At 40.7% G+C, this 19,364-nt stretch overlaps 1 protein-coding gene across 1 annotated transcript in view; it reads right to left on the reverse strand.

The window, feature by feature from the left end:
- Positions 1-19,364, reverse strand: part of DPYD (dihydropyrimidine dehydrogenase) — a 2,051,548-nt gene that overhangs the window by 623,012 nt on the left and 1,409,172 nt on the right. Inside the window, exon 14 of the mRNA XM_077452870.1 lies at positions 13,790-13,954. Coding sequence (XP_077308996.1) covers positions 13,790-13,954 — 165 coding nt within the window. The remainder of the gene's footprint in view (positions 1-13,789; positions 13,955-19,364) is intronic.

Genomic DNA, 19,364 nt, shown 5'->3' on the forward strand with positions numbered 1-19,364 from the left:
ATCGGCAGCGAATAGGAAACCTAATGACAGGGACGTTGCTAGGTCTACAAAAGATCTGGGGCTAGAGCTCATAGCAGTGAATTAAAGAAAGTGTATTTAATATACGTGTGTGTGTACATAATATATATATATATATATATATATATATATATCTCATAACATCAGGGTCCCCAAAGCCCCCCTCATTATATCAGGGTCCCCAAAGAGCCCCCCCCCTTACATCGGGTCACCAGAGAGCGTGTCACATTACCTGCCATAATATGCAGATTGACACTTGCCACCTACCACTAGATACGGATTGTTACATACAAACAGGCTAAGGTACATAGAAGAGAGGCTAGGTATATACAGAGAGGCTAGCTATATACAGAGAGGCTGGTTATATACAGAGAGGCTGGGTATATAGAGATGCTGGGTATATACAGAGAGATATGGAGATGCTGGGTATATTGTTACATACAAACAGGGTACATAGAAGAGAGGCTAGTGTATATACAGAAAGGCTGGGTATATACAGAGAGGCTGGGTATATACAAGGAGGTTGGGTATATAGAGATGCTGGGTATATTCAAAGGTGATGGGTGTATAAAGAGATGATGGGTATATACAGAGAGGCTGGGTGTATACAAAGAGGCTGGGTATATACAAAGAGGCTGGTGTATACAGAGAGGCTGGGTGTATAAAGAGAGGCTGGGTATACAAAAGAAAGGCAAGGGTAGTACAGAGTTAATACCCCCATGGTCTGCACTCACCTGCTCAGGAGCTCAGTGTGAGAAACTTCCTCCCGACTCTATGATATGGGCAGAGCAAGGAAGAGACTCACTCTCACACTCATTTCCCTTCTCTGGCTGTCACTGAAGCATGGACGGAGTGCAGACTCAGTGAGAGTGCTGCGGCTGTGCGGGAAGCGCTGTGCCAGGCAGCCCAGGACACTCATGGTAGGGCCAGCCCTGAACTCTGGGCTATGGACCCGAGATTCGGGGCTCCTGCCTCAACCGCCACCCCCTAATGATGCTTCTGCCTAGTAGGTTGGTGCAGAAATAATAATTTATAGCTAAATGTGGATAAGGCAAAAGGAACAAATTGTGGATTTTAGGAGACTTAGAGGGACCAGTTATGAACCAGCTGTGATTGATGGGATGAAGGTCAAAGAATACAGCAGTTCTGTTTCTTGGGAACAATAGTTAGGGAGGATCTACCATGGACAGGGCACATATTCCTTCTGGTAGGCAATGCTCAGAGATTGTACTTTTGGAGGAAGTTGTGGAGGGCAGGCTGCTCTTAGTTGGTCCACCTCAGCTTCTATAAAGCCACCATTCAGAGCATGCTGACTTATCACATCTCTCGGTGGCAAATGGATGTAAAAAAGTCCATGACAGAAATACCTTACAGAGGGTGATAAAACAGTGCAGAAGATTATTGAGGGGGTGTATATACAGAGTATTAAAAACCTGGGGTAGAGGAGTTGCCTTCAGAGAGTTTTTAATATACTGAAGGATAGCTCCCATCCTGTGAATGCCTTGTTTACAGTGTTGCCTTCTGGGAAGTGATTTAGGAGTATTTCCTCTTGTACCACCAGGATGCAAATCAACTTCAGGTAGTTCATACATTTTTTGAAATTCTAGTTTCTTTTTTAGGGTTAAATTACATATGCATTTACAGTATTATATGAGTATGAGTTGTTTTAATGAAGATAGTGTTCATGTGAGGTATGTGATGAGGCTGCATCTTTATTTCATTTTATGATTTTTATTGTAAAAAAGCTAATACATTTTTCTGATTCTGAGTTGCGTTTCAATTTTACGTTTAAAAGTCCCGCTTGCTGTATTCTTGCAAAAAAAAAACACCAAAAATGCAGCTCCCCATTGAAATAAAAAGAAAATTTGTCAAAAACATTTAAAAAAATGCAATGCATCAGCAATGTACCTCATTGCATTTTTGGTGTGGTTTTTTTGGGTCATATGCCCATGTTTTACAGGTGCATGCTGGCAGTTAGGCAACCAGGAAACACAGTAAAAATGCATCAAAAATGCCTATGCATTTTGATGCATTTTTTTAGACGGAGCAGTGTGAAAGCAGCTTAACCAATTATTTGCGTGCATTTAAAAAGATCTCTGATGCTATGTCCACTTTAAGCATGAAGATGCTGTATAACTTGAATTTGAATCTGAAAAACGTGTTCATCTTTTCTTCCAAAAAGATTACAGAATATATATATGAAAATGTATATATCTGCAATATGAACATGCTCCCCCTTTTCACTCCTATTCTGTCTAGTATCTGATCCAGGACAATAATGAAATAAAAGATGCCTCTTATTAAACATAAAGCCATGCAGGACATCAAAGCATGTGCAGTAAGAGAGCTAACAATTGCAAATCCTGTCATGTCTGCAAGGAGCAGAGGAATTATCTTGTTATCAATTTAATAATAGAACATTGAAGTAAATAATGCCATCTACTGACATAAGTAACACTGTTGCCTCTTGGGAAATCCATGTCTGTAGAATCTGTCAATCTGGATGGATATGGTCATATTAAGGTAGCAGGGAAAGAATAGATTTATAGACTGAAGGTGCAATGTTTAATAAGAAGATTCTGCATAGTGATAAAGACAAGTCATTCAGAATGGCTTGACATATCTGACCTGCATTCTTTCTCATTTTATACATTTCCCCCACCTGGTTTTTCCTGTATGAATAATTTAATCAGACATTAACCTTTTAGCCCATGCTTTATTTTCTTTTTTTTCTTTTTGAACTACATACTTTTGATTGGAATATTTAGCCAAGAAATTAAATGCCATAATACATTTGCAGAGACGATATTCCATTGAACTGTATGTAGTAGAATTATGGTGCAAATTATTCCTTCTGCTTCAGATTATATATGGTATTTATACTTTTTTTTTTGCACACAGTTAAGGTCATTTAACAAATATAAAATGTGAGCTTGCAGCTAATAATATGATTAAATGGTCAATATGACTAACTTGCAAGCTGCCTCTGATCGTGGCATTTGATCCTTTATGAGCTACAAAGCAGAACTCAAATGTTATTTCCACCCTCTAAAATAGCCAGGTTGCTACATTTAAAAATGGAGAGGCAGCCAGTAACAGAAAAAGTGGTATGCTTACGTCTCTGGCAGGGAAGAGAAAATTCTTTGCTCTCATTCAAAGTCATTGGCACTGTTGCTATCTAACACTTCAAGAGTCTGTCCAATAGCATACCCCATACCCCCCACTGGGTGTCACATGTCCTAGCTCTAATGCCACTGCAGGATACAGCCAGCACCCAGAACTCTGCAAGAAAGAAAATGATCAACTTGCCCAGTGAAAAGATAAGTGTGCCACTTCTGCTCTTACGAGGTGGTTCTCATTTTATTTGTTAACATAGCAACAAAGGTATAATATAATTTCTCATTTTAAAATATTATTTATTTTAAGAAGGCTTCCAATGATTAATAATGGAAGGAAAAATTGACTCGTGGGTTCATAAGTACCTACTGTAGCTGTTTTGCAATTCTACATGTAGCACTGACCCCCCGAAGGAGCGGCTGGTTTTCTTGGGCTTTCCGTTTACCTCCTGCGCCTTGTAGCTCATCGTTCTTGTCTAGGGGTTCCCAAAGGTTGATGGCTCAATAACTGCAGAGACCGACACTTGAATTCTCAGTTGGGAATAGAGGGTATAGGTATGGACGCTCAGGCATTTTGAAACTGCTGACACTTACTAAAGGTCTCACTCTAGATAATCCAGGGAGTAGCCACTCGCAGCTAGATATTTCCACTGTCGGATAAGTCCTGGTTTTAGGGACTTAGCAGCCGACACATGCATCAAACTTAGCAAAGTCTCTCCCACAGACTTGGTTGCAAACTTTTAGATGAACACAAAAAGTCTCTCACAGGAACTTAGTTGTAACAGAAGCCTAGGAATAAGAACTTTCTTGCGGTACCAGTATCTTGCAGCCAGTCCAGCGATAACGTAAGAAATGTGGATTCGATTAGTGTCCATACAGCTCAACATCCAGGCTCTTACGGAGCAGCCAGCCTCGTGCGTGGCCCTCTTGCAAAGAGTCTTCCCCTGGTTGCATGACGAGTTGCTGGGCCTCTCCAAAACCCGAGATGGTACCAGATCACTTTAGAATCCTTCTTCAAGTTACTGTGCCTTGGACTAGCCAGTTACGAGACTCGGAAAAGGATGGATCCGCACCCCAGGCCATGAGGGCCTCTGGGGGCTGGTCAGGAGGACCAGGACCATGGAGTCAAAACATACTTCTGGACCGGAACCCAGAACCACATGACTTCAGCACTTTAAGTACCCTCTCCCGGAATACACAGCGAGACAACGCACCCACTGATTGGCTCAGAGAGAGAGATTGGTAACCAATGCGTCCAACCAGACTGCGTTCTAATGCCTGTCAAAGGTGTTAACTGCACCCATGACTAGGCAGAACATTAGTGCAGACCAGCCAAACTGATGCCAAAACCACAATTTAGAGCAATTAACCCCAAGACTCAACTATAGTCTTGGGAAAAAACTACATTTACAGACATAGCGGGTACTCTTCAGGAGTACCGGCGCTACACACATAAATGGCAATAAACCATGCACAGAGACACGCATTGCAGTAATATACAATAAAACCCATATTTTACCCCAACAATCAAAAGTTAGATCCTTAAAATGCCTGTGTCCTTCTTTAGAAAATTCTCTCTTTACTTGTCCTAGTCCCAACAGTAAGAAAGGAACATTCCCTAAATAGGAACTAAAGTAAACAAAAACATAACAGAGGTTCTAATATTGCCTCATTGTACTATTAACCACTTCAATACTAGGCACGTTCACCCCCTTCCTGCCCGGGCCAATTTTCAGCTTTCAGTGCTGTTGCACTTTAAATTACAATTGCCCCATCATGCAACACTGTACCAATATGAAATCTGTAATTTTTTTTTGACAGATTGAGCTTTCTTTGGTGGTATTTAATAACCACTGTTTTTTTTCTCTAACCAAAGGAAAAAAGACCAACAGTTTTGAAACAATTTAAAACATTTTTCTTGGTTTCTGTTATAAAATTTTGAAAATAACGAATTTTTCTCCTTTATGTGCGCTGATGAGGCTGCACTGATGAAACGGCATTAATGGGCACTGATGAGGCTGCACTAATGGGCATTGATAAGCTGCACTGATGAGGTGGCATAGATAGGTGGCACTGATAGGCAGCTATGATGGACACTGATCGGCACTGATAGGGCTACACGGATCATCAGGGCAGTGATGATTAGTGACCTAATTATCAGTGTAAACAATATACTGATACAGTCTTGCCAGTTACCAGTAATGCTTTCCTCATACAGACATGGTGTGTTAGGAAAGGACTACCGATAACCAGAAATTCTGTTTACATGTGATCAGCTATGATTGGACACAGCTGATCACATGGTAAAGGGCCCCTGTTATTGGCCCTTTATAGCGATTTGTGATCAGCTATGTCTAATGGACATAGCTTCCGCAGAGGGTTCCTGATGCGCACCCCAGAACTAGATGACCATGCTATAGCCATCTTTTGGCTATAGCATGTTCGGGAAGTAGTTAAAAATACTTTAAAAAGTAATAAACCCAAAAGAAAACATTTATTAAATTCTTAGATATTTGTTCTTTTTTTAGTCCCTTTTTCCTTTATTTTTATCTGGGGATCAAGCCATTAGATGTGTTGCTTACCTCTATTACTAAGCCTTGTGGGTTGGGTGAAACATGTTGGGGGCATGACCTGGATGGAGTTAGGCTGAGGCTGCTATCACTTATTACATTCTGGGCTTGTATGGTGTGCGGTGGCTTAGATTTTTTTCTATTTGTTCTGTGGATTGCATGGAGTCAGAGTGGAGTCCCAGTCTGACCTGTAGAACACACCGAATGAGGGACATAGATGCTGGAGCAGAGACCCTAAATTTGTTATAGGTTCATAGTCAATCTTTCAGCCATTTATTCTGTATTATAAAGACTGAGGAGGTACTCTGATAGGGGAAAGCAGGGTAAGCTGCTGAATGCTTCTGCTGTAAATTTGAGGATAAATTGCTTCACAGTGGCTACAGTCAGTTACAGAGGTCAGCAAAGACCCGTTTTAAATTGAATTTACATCTTAACAAAAAATTTCAATAACTGAATATCACATGCCACTCTCATACAAACCGTTTAACTATAGCTTTTACATTAACTCTACACTAACCTGCTCTGTAACTCTGAGCCATTGTACACATGGTCGGGGGTTCCGACGGAATGTGTCCTATCGGACCGTTTTGTTGGATATTCCGACTGTGTGTGGTCTCCATTGGACTGTTTCCGTCGGAATATCAGACGGACCAACTTTTCCAACTTGCCGGTAAAATTTTCCGACAAAATGCTCCGATCGGACATGCTCCGATCATGTGTAGCCTACTCCGACGGACAAAGTGCCATGCATGCTCAGATCAAATTCCTAGATCAAAGCTATTGGCTACTAGCCTGAACGTAGTCCCGTCGTAACGAAATAATGTCATCAGGTTATATACAATCGGATTTTCCGACAACTTTGTCCGACTGTGTGTATGCAACAGTTTCGGACAAAATCCGTCGGACAAAATCCAACGAATTTGGTTGTCAGAATGTCCGACCGTGTGTACAAGGGCTAACACTAGCCCTCACACTAGCCCTTGTAACTTGTAACATTGTACACATGGTCGGACATTCCGACTACAAAATCTGTCGGATTTTTTCCGACGGATTTTGCCCAAACTTGTCTTGCATACACAAGGTCGCACAAAGTTGTTGGAAAATCTTTGTGTGTCGGAAATTCCGATGGAAAAAGCTTGATGGAGCCCACACACGATCGGATTTTCCGACAACAAGATCTGATCGCATATTTTCCATCGGAAAGTCTGACCGTTTGTACAGGGCATAACACTACCTTTCACACTATCCTCCCTTTAGCCTGAACACTAACCCTTACACTAACACTCCCTGCAAACCTTGCACTAACCTTCACCCAAATCAACAATGTCTGTTATTCTCATGCCGCGTACACACGATCGGAATTCTGGCCAGAAAAAGACAGATGAGAGCTTTTCATCAAAAAATGCGACCGTGTGTATGCTCCATCAGAATTTAGCTGTCCGAATTCCTGCCAGCCAAAAATTGATAGCATGTTCTCAATTTTCCCAGACGGAAAAACTTTCTATCGGTAATTCTGATCGCGTGTATGCAATTCCGACACGCCAAAAATCACGTATGCTCAGATTCAACTACAAGACAGAAGCTATTGGCTACTGGCTATTGAACTTCTTTTTTCTAGGCGCGTCGTACATGTTGTACGTCACCGCGTTATAAACGATCGGAATTTGGTGTGACCGTGTGTAGGCAAGACAGCTTGAGCCGAATTCTGTTGGGAAAACCATCAGAGCTTTTTCCGACGAGAATTCCGATCGTGTGTACACGGCATAACTCTTACACTAACTATTCTAACTCAAAGCCATGTGTGCATACTCACCTCTACTGCATTGGGATCATTTGTGTCAAAGACCAACCCTATCTGCTCTCTGCAAGAATCTCTCAATATGGAGTAATTGTACCACTGTTTAGAGACAATTAGTCTATCCATTAATGTTTATTAATGGATAGACTTACAAATGTGTGTTTAAAAAAGATGGGACTACTAATTCACTGAAAGCTCTGCCTACCTATAGCCATCCAAAGCTTCTCAGAAACATTAAGGCAAATGCATATAAGTCTTCATTTACTATTGTGTTACTTATTGAGTTTTATTTTTTTACTTCTGTGTATATTCTACTTGATAAACATATGTTTTGTTCAATTCAACTACTGTAACATGCACTGTATTCATCATTATTGATGATACACAAAACATTTTACGCTGTAGATCACCAACTAATTCTCTCCATTTAATGATTTAATTGTCAAACGGATGTTACTTTTGCAGTCATTCTACCCACAGTTTCAACGTCACTACTTATCATCCTGAAGTAGCCAGCAGACTTTAAATAATTCAGAAAAACACTAATTTTCTCTCTCATTTTCCAGGAAAGCACAGTTGGATGTCATTTTGTTGCAGATGCTCAATGCCCATATACAGGACCCAGAACTGCAAAGTGGCAATTATAAACCATATCATAAATACAGTAAATGACAAATGTAAGGACAAAGCAGTGTTTACAATGTGGGTTTGCTGGACATATACCTTAATTTGCATAGTTCAGATAGGAAGCAAATACAAGGTTTTCCCTAAAACTTTGCTTTTAAGAGCAATTGACAAAGGTTAGGTTAATCACTGTTATTGTCATCATTGTCATCTTGTTTATTATTCTTACATAACTGCATAATAAGTTAGGTTGGAAAAAGACACTTTCCAAAACAGTCCAATGTGTGTGTCAGTTCATGTTTTCATTTTCGAAGAGTATACAAATCCATGCATATTGTGTTCATTGGGGAAGACATCTAGAAGTTTACTTTTTTTTTTAACTATTTTAACTTCCCCTTCACTATTTCACATTAAACCTCCTTTCCTCCAATATTAATTTGTGTTCATATGCCGGTATCAGGGACCTAAGATTATTAAGGTTTTTACTGCCCTTACAGTCACCATTGATTCTTTTATAGATTATAATCGTTTTTTATGTAATTTATTTAGTTATTCCTCATAACCAAGGTCTTCAGGCCCCTATTCATTTGAACTGCATATTCAAGAGGAGGTCAAACAGGTGTTTTATCAAGGGGTAATAGAATTGATTTGTTCCTCAAACAAATATCCTTTTCAATGCATGTGAGTATTCTTTGTAGTCCAGTTCAGTCAGATTTCTACAAACTTTCTACGACCAGTGCCCATCCGGCGCCACTGGGGAGGAACATTCCATATGCTCAATACCTGCGGCTCCGTAGAAATTGTACCCGGGACACTGACTTTCTTTATCAAGCTAATAAAAACTTACAGCGCTGCCTACTAGCTCACGATTACTCATGTTCATTTCTTAAGAAAGCTTATAACAAGTCCCAAGCCAACTCTAGAATGAGGCTCCTATACAAACCCAAAAAACAAACCAAACAGTTAAACTAATCACTACATTTTCAGCCAATAAAGATCAATTATGATATATCATATCAAAACGTTGGCACATCCTTACGGAGGAATACAAGCTTGCCAAATATGTTAAATCCACACCCTGAACTTGTATGCAGACAAGCTACTTTCTTGCGTGACCACCTGGTAACCGGCCACTACTGTCCTGATGGTGCTGGGCCCTCACTCCCCCATGGTACTTATTGGTGTGAGTAATGCCCATGTTGTCTGTGGGTGATTGAGGGTCCAGCACTTCATCTTCCCAATGCTCAACAGCATAGGTTACAAACCCATGCAGATTGTACAATCTGAGGGGTTATATATCTAATGACTTGTCAAAGCAAAGCCTTTTACATAGGAAAGACAATATGTCAATTTAGTCAACAAATAGCTAATCATATTTACTATTCTGGAAATGGTAAAATACTCACTCCTGTGATGAGACACATCGATGTACACCACAGATTTGATAACACTGTGGTTTCTTTTAGTGCCTTGGAAGTCATCCCCCCAGATTCACAGGCAGATGATTGGGACTGGCGAGTACTTCAATGGGAAATGCTCTGAATTGAGCGATTGAATGCAACCGTTTTCCCAGGTTTCAATTAAATGCATACCTACAAACATTTCTTATGATAGTTTAAGGTCTTTTTTCTTATTTTTCTTTCCCTCTTCTCCCTCTGCCCCCTTTCCCCTCCTTTTGGGTGTTTTCTTCTCTGGGAGAGCATGCAATGGCTGTAGAGGGAGTAATGTAGATGAGGGAGCCCCCACTGATTTTCTCCCCCTTGACTATGAGATAGGTTGACAGGGCTAGCCCCCGGCAAGCGTCCCATGATCAGTGCACGCTGACCACTGGGACGCATATGGCCGACCACCAAGGTGCATCGACACCATGCTATGTGCCTCGCGTCTGACGTCATTCTGGCTTCATGACGTGGAGCGCGTCTTTCCATCCCAGCTATCACAGCATATGGAGGTCAGCTCCTTTCGTGGGCGGGTTTGCCACCCCGATCGGAGCCCCTCCCCATATGTGATTAGCCAGCGTGACGTTGGCGGGAGTCCACGTGCGGCTGTGTGTGCGGGGGTATATTATGCCTGCTCACACACTCTCTCCATTGTCTGAAAGGGAGCACGCCATATTACTCAGGGACCTTTCTGTCTCTTGATGCTCCACATTCAGGTTATATTGTCAGTGTTCAGACATGCTACTGGACGCTGTCAAATGCGATTTCAATATCTCATATATACTTTGTCAATTTAGATCCTATGGCGCTCCCATTATCAGACCATTATTTCAGCGCCCAACCAAGTCTGGCTATTTGCCATTTGGAGAAGTGTTATATTTGCGCTCCAGCCTACACGTGGCCCCATTACCTCAGCTTCTGGGACGGACACCTTCTAGTTGGCCCTGGTCCATCATTCCATCCATCCCCACCAATTAATCTTTATATGCAAGTACCTCAGGATTGGCATATATATCCTTTTCTGTTATATCCAGTGTCACTTTAGACTCAACATATTTTAATCTTTTTAGATTGTTAAGAGCATCCGCCCCGATGAGTGTACAAGCACAAAATGCGTTGGACAATTTAGGATGCCAATACATTCCCACATCAGTAAAACCATTCATCCACTGGTGTACAAGCAATTTTGGGTTACAATCCTTTACCTTATGTGTTTCAATGCACGGTGCCGCTCCAAGGACTGTTGTGTATATATATATATGTAATTGTGGGAACTGTTCCTTATACTTTCATGCTGCCATGTATTTTAAGTTGATACTACTTTGTACCCTTGATGTCCATAATTTATATGTATTTGACATATTATCATGAGTTTCCAAGTTGATATGAATATGTGTCTCTAGTATTCATGACATGCATGCATTTTTATGTACGGTCCCAAGATTCACATATTTTGTCACAGCACATCTCGTGTTAATAAACATGTTTCCTTTTAAAACATCCCCACTTTGTCCAGAAATTCATTTAAAGTCCCAATTTCCCCTTTTTTGTCGCATATGGCTTCTTTGGCCACTCCTCCACTCAGGCCTAGTGACGGTCTTCTGCCTTGTCATCCAGGGCATAAATAAGGCAACGCCCGTGCGCTAATACTTCTTGCACATGCGCTATTGGGTATTGTGACGTCATCAGCCAGCGACCAGGCTGGCTGGGTGTGGGAGGTTGGAGCACTATAAAGGACCCAGTTAGCCATATCCATTTGACATATGGTGGTGGATGCACGTGGCTGCATCTCTCTATCCAGGTATTGCATAGTTATTGGCACTACTGTATAACTTATGGGCTGTGTACGTGTATTCATATACACATATTGAATGTTACCAACTTTGCAAGGTCCCCTTTTCAATATACTTCTATAGGCTATCCTATTCTTTCTATGATTCACCCTGGGATGAATGAAAGTCGCCTTGTTACAACTACGATTTCCACTTGTTGGATTTTGAATCTAACTGATTCATTGTTGGTAAGTTATGCTTATACCCTGTTCACTATCCTTATGTGCCATCTAGTGCCTGACTTTAATATTACATTTCAGGAATGGATATTGGATCCTTTTCTTATATTCAATCAAAGATATGATAACAGCGTTTTTCTGTTATCAACTCTGTTGAGAGTGAGTGAGTTGGATTCAATGATTTCATATTTTAAGATTCAGCATCGTTTTATTCGTCCCACCGCCTTATCACCTGTGATCCCTTCAAATAGAATTTTTATTTATCGGAAAGGTCAGATTGGTATGTATGCTTTGTCTGCACACTCAATGATGACTATTGGGTTTGACTAACATTCAAGCTTATAAGAATCTATATAGTTAAATTATTTAGCCCATTTGGGTATCCCTTGGATATTCTCCCATGCATGCCAGGGGATATTTGACATGGATGCCTCCTCCATTTGCTAGGTCAGCCTTCAAGGTAGAGATCCTTCTTGCCAATGATTTTAATAACCATAGAATATGTAGGATAATTATTATTGTCTCTATTATGCGTTGTACTTATATATTTTATTATTATTCCTAGTGTATAGTCCTCCTTGTTTCCCGTTTTCTCTCCTGAAGAAGCAGGGAACCGTAAAACATGTTGAGAGTTTGACCTTCTATATGTTAACATGGTGATTGGAGGTATTCTTAACTTTAAGTGATCCCCCAATTGAAGTGATATGACAACTTAGATAAATCTACTATGCAATGTTGAATGATTTTAAAGTTTAATGTTGATTACATGTAAAAAAAACTTTAATGGTTTTAAACAAAATGTGTTGTAATGTCTGATGACGGTACTGGGAAAATCCTATTTGCCCCACCCCTTCTCTTTTATATTTAAATACATATTTGGTATTTTTGCACCCCTATCTTTTCATTTATAAACATACCTGAGCAGTCATTCTACACCTTCCAAGGAAGGTTTAAAGCCGATCTGTTTCCTGCATCATGAAATAACATTTTTAAAGTAGTTTTAAACCCTTACAGACCACTTTGACCTACAGGTAAGCCTAGATTAAGGCTTACCTGTAGGTCCAAGAAATATCTCCTAAACCTACACGGTTTAGGAAATATTTGCAAAAAGACAGGCACCACTGTCTATGGCGCATGCACCGTAGACAGCGGCATGCAGGCACACTGAGCATACCGCAGATAGCGGCGATATGCTGTTAGTAGCGGCTCCTGTGCGCATGCCTGGGAGTGACATCATCGCAGCACCGGCCAATCACAGCGCTAGAGCCACGATACCCAGAAAGAAGATGGACGTTCCGTGGAAGAGGGGACATCGGTGACATCGCTGGCTCCTGTGTAAGGTAAGTGGCACATAATGGGCTATTATGCAATGCATAGTAGCCCATTATGCTTTACCTTTGCACGGTAACAAAGATGAAGTAAACCCATGAGGGTTTGCTTCCTCTTTAAGGACTAGTTTCTAGTGTAGTGGGGTAGAGAGAATTCCCATTATGTCTAAATTGCCATACTACTGTAGACTGGAAGAAAATCTATGGATTTGTGAAATCTAGAGAAAGCGTTAACAAATTGATAAAGTAGCCTATTTTTGTTCTGTTTGTTTTGAATATGTTTTTAGCTACCAATACAGTAGGTCACAAAACTGTTTTTGTACACTTTTCATTGTAGAATTAGTAGGATTTCCTACTCTATATATGTACAAAGGGGAATGGATAACTCAACACGGGGAAGGTTAGCAGACAAATAATTTGAGAACTACTGTACTGTGGCAAGATAAACTCATACATTAAAAAGATGCTCATCTGATCTTTGTAAATAAAATAAAAATATTCAGTTTCAACCGCAATTCAGGTACAATTTTTCATCACTGCATAGTTAATTTAATAAAGGAATAGAAACACTAGGCAAACTTTACAAAATGTATGTTCAAACTGAAAAACAAATTATTTGCTAGCAAAAGTGTGTTCTTTAATTGTTTGTATTTTAATTTCCCTCACACATGATTGGATATTTAATTGGCTATTCAATTTGTACAACTCTACCTTATTCACTAGCATTCCCTTTGCAAAGTTAATAGTCCTTTGCCAGGAGAATAACCTCTATTCCTTTAATAAATCAACCCCTTTGAAATCTCAAAATATGTCAAGACTTGCATATAACTGGTATATTGTTTAAGTTTTGAATAAGTCAAGCCAATATTGGCTAATCCAACTTACATGTTTAGGAAAGTCCTGTTTTAGTTCAGTGACAGATTTACACCAATAAGCAGTAGTCTTCTCACTAATGAGTTCAATATTCAAGAAGGACCCTTGGCCGGGACCATACAAGTGGCCAGATGTTGTTCCTCGGATGATTCTTGGGGAAACATTGGTTACTATATCCTGCAATTAATAAAGACAACCTTTGTTAAATAAATGAGCCAAGTCAATAAACCAATCATTACTAATAGGACTACAACAGGAATTACATCCTAACACAAGATCATTACAAAATCCTAAATGTAGGCTCTACTCAATTAAAAAAAACACTTAACACAGACAAACAATAATACACAACATCATATACCATAACACACATAGACTGATGTGTGTATACCAATAGAAGTGAAAGTTAGGTTGGATGAATCTACCATAAAGTGATTTTTCCTTTAAAAAAACGGATCTGTGGCTGAAATATAGTATAAGTTGACCCTGTTCTGGTTCTAGACTGCTACCTCTCTGATAGCGACAAAAAGAAAGGCTCTCCAGACAGTAAATTCTTGGTAGTGTACTGAGGAGTGCCTGGTACAAAAGTTTGTTTCAGTTAAAGGACTTTTGAAACAGTTAATGGTTAAGAGCATTAAATACAGCCACTGTGTTTTGGGAAAAAGGCCTTGCCCCATTTTCAGGGTTTGAGTAGTTGGTACTAGGGCACCTGTGTTAAGGCTTGACAACAATTAATATCTCTTGATGGCAGTAAAGATAGTCAGCAAGGTCTAGTGACATTAGGAGTTAGCCTTCATCTGTTTTTAAAACTTAATTTTGCATTGTTACATTTCCCCAGGAAAAAATAGCATGTTTGCTGTAATGCATCATAGAGGTTCACCACTTCACAGGCAGGTCTAAAGCATTTTCCAAGAATAATATTTAAAGAATTTGTGCACTTTTAATGTTTCACTTTAAAAAAATAACTGCTCCCAGCTAAACTGTATTTTTTACATTGGTGCATGTCCTTCCTGACAATGCGTCACTTCCCATGCCCTTTGTTTGATAATATCTTACCTATTAGGCCTCATGAACACTGGACGTTATAAAAAAAAAGCCAGTAACATTAGCTGTAGAAAGTTATAGAGTACGTTTTTCAGCATTATTGCACTAGTGTTTTTCAGCATTTCTTGGCATTTTTTAGCTGTAGCATTTATTTAGCTTTTTTTTAGCAAAACTACTCCCATAAAAGCTTATGGCTCAAAAACACTGATAAAAATGCAGAATAGCTGCATTTTTCGTTGTTTTTGGGTGTTTTTAAGCTGTTTCCAGATTTTTTTCAGTTAGAGCTGTTTACAGCTTAAAAACTCCTCTCAAACCCCACTAGTTCTGTTTTTTTTTTACATCCAGAAAACGCCCCTGTCAAAAACTGCTGCTAACAGCATATTAGTGTGCATGGACACTTATGATAACATGCTTGGGAGTTTATTGAATGAAGAAAAAAAGGCCTGCAGCCAAAAACAGCAGCTGTAAAAATGTCCATTTTGCATGAGACCTTAGCCTCGAAAATTAAGATAATTGATTTTCAAGATTCTCCTCCCGTTGACTTTAAGGCCTCATGCACACTGGACATTAAACGTTATAAAAACGTCGGTAACTTTGCAGTGAGTTTTTCAACTTTTTTTAAAACATTTTTGCAATAGCATTTTTTTGCGTTTTTCCGCGTTAGAATTATTTTTTTTTTTTTAGAATAGATCAAAAATGTTGAAAATACGCTGGTGAGTGATATTTTTGAGCATTTAATCGACGTTTATATGCATTTATCAGCGTTTTTACAGCTGAAAAACATCTCTCAGAACCCACTAGGTTTGGGGTTTTTTTACTGCTCAAAAACATTACTGCCCAAAACTGTTGATAACAGCCTATGTGTGCATGGACACATAGGATAACATGATGGAGAGTTTAATGACTGTAGAAAAAACATCTACTGCCAAAAACAGCTGCTGTAAAAATGTCCATAAATGTCCAGTGTGCATGAGGCCTAATAGAATCTGCATTTAAGTTTTGAATTTGTGGATTTTTTTACAAGTTTGCTGAACCTGCTGGCAAAATGAACCCAGGCAGATTCACTCTCACTAAGACTCCTTTCACAGTGGGGTGCTTTGCAGGCGCTACAGCGCTAAAAATAGCGCCTTGAAAGAGCTGCTCCTCACACTCCAGTGTGAAAGCCTGAGCACACTAAAGCGATGCACTGGCAGGACGGTAAAAAAAGTCCTGCTATTGAAGACGCTGACGGTCGCAGAATAACTAACCCTAAAGATATGGCAGACTGTTTTAGCTCATTCTACCGCACTTTATACAATCTAAAAGACTCCCCTCATGAGACACGACCCACTGATACAAACATCGAGAAATTTCTTTCCGAAGTGAACCTCCCTTCCCTAACCCCAGCACAAGCCGCTGAACTCGCCCAACCCTTCACTATTCAGGAAGTCCGTGCCGCAATTACAGCGCTCCCGTTACACAAAGCCCCGGGGCCAGACGGCTTTGGAAATGAATACTATAAAACTTATTGCGATCAATTGCTCCCACACCTGTGTAACTCATTTAACAGATTCCTCACCACCGGAGAAATCCCTATAGAATCCTTAGAAGCCACCATTTGTACTATCCATAAGCCAGGAAAGACCCCACATGACCCTGCTAACTATCGCCCTATCTCACTCCTCAACACAGATCTAAAAATATATGCCAAATTGCTTGCTTCGCGCTTATCACAATACATGACCCACCTCGTACACCCTGATCAAGTGGGATTTATCCCCCATCGACAGGCGTCAGATGGCACACGTAGATTCGTAGATCTTATACATTGGGCAGAACATCATCAGACGCCTTCTCTGCTGATCTCCTTAGACGCAGAGAAGGCGTTTGACAGAGTCCATTGGAGGTACCTCAAGGGAGTACTGAAGAAATTCGGCATAGAGGGTAACTTTCTACAGGCCATCCTAAGCCTATATTCATCACCCAGTGCTAAAGTCCGTGTCTCCGGTATACTTTCTGACTCCTTCACAATCACCAGTGGCACACGTCAGGGGTGCCCACTGTCGCCCCTGATCTTTGCCTTGGTGATGGAACCCTTAGCACAGACCATCCGAGCACACCCCCTTATTTCTGGAATCTCAGTAGGCGATACACAACACAAAATAGGCCTCTATGCGGATGACGTCATAATCGCGCTCACTGACCCCGTAAACTCCCTCCCCAATCTGACGCAAGTATTAGAGAAGTTTAATGAAGTCTCCCTGTACAAATTAAACCATTCTAAATCTTCCATGATTGGCGTTAATGTGTCACCCACACTCAAGTCAGAGATCTCAAAAATCACCCCCTTCTCCTGGGCTCCTGGTTCCTCTATGAAGTACTTAGGCATTCAACTAGTAACCCCTTCATCCACGCTTCTCCGCACCAACCTAGCCTCCCTACATCAGAAATTAAATTCTATAATCTCGGAAATGTCCCCTATAAAGGCTTCTTGGGCTGGAAGGATAGCTCTGGCCAAAATGTTTCTTCTTCCCCATGTGTTATACTATTTCAGAACCCTTCCTTTACCAATTCTGCCCAATGAACTGGTTAAATTACAACACACCCTTAATTTCTTTATCTGGGCAGCACGCAAACCACGCCTGAAATCTGCTATATTATGTACCCCTACCACCTATGGAGGTATGGGTGCCCCAGATGTTAAACGATACTATAAAGCTACAATCTTAAACCAAGTGAAACAGTGGTGGACCCAGCGCACCACTACCATGTGGCACCAAATAGAGGCATCGGTATCTCCTAACAACCTTCAACTTCTCATCTCAGCAACTTGGTTGAACCACCATGCCCCACGTTCGTACCTCCCAACAGTTAACGCCTGTGTGGCGCAACTAAAGGCTCTCAGCCAAGCACACAAAGGAATACATAGCGACACCCTGAAAAAACTTCCGTTCCTGGCGCTGGCACTCCTCTCTCCAAACGTAAACATCCAACCATGGTATGAGGCTGGTCTTACGTCTCTTGGTCACTTATTCCTTCAATCGACCCTCAAAAGCTTCCAACAACTTTCCACAGAGTTCGGCATATCGAATAAGGACTTTTACATCTATCTTAGGATTCGACATATCCTCTCAAAAATCTCTACTACCTCAGAAACGATCTCCAGGGGTCTGCTTTCTTTCTACACTCTTCACACTGGCAAAACTAAAGGAGTCTCTCACATTTACGCTCTCTTATCTCAACCAACCTCAACGCATAAACCAACGAACTTGGTCTACTGGGAGTCCCAGCTAAGGGCCTCATTCCCTATGGAGGAATAGCACAGATCGCTACGCATACCGATTAGTATCTCCAAAAATGTGACCCACTGGGAAACCCTGATGAAGATATATCATAAATGGTACTACACGCCTGTCCGACTAGCAAAAATTTCTCCAACTCACTATCCTAAATGCTGGAGAAACTGTGGTAACTTGGGAGACATGTACCACATATGGTGGGACTGCACATACATTGCTCCATTTTGGAGACAGGTCTCGGCTTTAATCAAGGAAGCCACTCATTCCTCCCAGCATCTGACCCCTCAGATGGCTCTCTTCGGGATGGGCCCCCAACCCTGGCCTACAACTAGCCTGTCACTTATACATCATATTCTAATTGCAGCACGTTTGGTAATTGCCCGAGAATGGAAGAGTCCACTCCCCCCGACCACCAGGTCGCTCATTAACACGCTCAATGAGCATTGTCATATGGAATACCTCTTTTCAAAAATAAATCTGACAAGTCACAAATTCTGGAAGCAATGGTCTCTCTGGCTAGCACATCCCAGCAGCATAAAATTGAACTGATCACTCCTTGACACGATACCAGGCCACAAAGAAACAACGGCAAATCTTACCCAGGACAGTCCCTACTATTTTTCAGTCTACTCTCATATGACCCGACGACACAGAAAGGGTGGACTAACACACCCTACCTCCAGTATCTAGAATACGATTGTATCCTTATATCCACCTGTAACAACACCTCTGTACTTACATGTTCTTATGTAACTTTGTAATTGATGTTGCTCATTATTTATATGTTCTTCTGATAAAAATATCAATAATAAAAAAGAATTAAAAAAAAAAAATAAATAAATAAAATATTTGGCCAACTATCGGGGGGGGGGGGGCTGCCTGTTTAATGAAGGGAATGGTGTTAATGATCATTCCTAATGGTAACCAATCATGCCTTAATTATGAGGTCCATATCCTGGACCCTGGGCTTCCTTTTTCCTGTTGAAGTTTTCAGGATTGTTCACAGAACCTGAGGAAGTTGGGATTTATGAATCCACAAAATGTATCATATATTGCACTGGTCTTCCCCCCTGCCCCCAACTCTACCAGCACAGAAGACTTTGGGAAATACTTACTGTAAAACAGACATAGTGAGTGATATGCTGAAGGACGAGCGTGAGGAAAGCACAACAGTGAAATAATTAATTTATAAATTGTTTTGTGACATTGTACGGGCCATTTGTGGTCAGGATATTATGCATTTTATGGATCCAATGATCAATCTT

This window comes from Lithobates pipiens, unplaced genomic scaffold (assembly GCF_037356315.1).
Source record: "Lithobates pipiens isolate NorthernLeopardFrog02 unplaced genomic scaffold, aLitPip1_a1.2 Scaffold_23, whole genome shotgun sequence".
Taxonomy (NCBI): domain Eukaryota; kingdom Metazoa; phylum Chordata; class Amphibia; order Anura; family Ranidae; genus Lithobates; species Lithobates pipiens.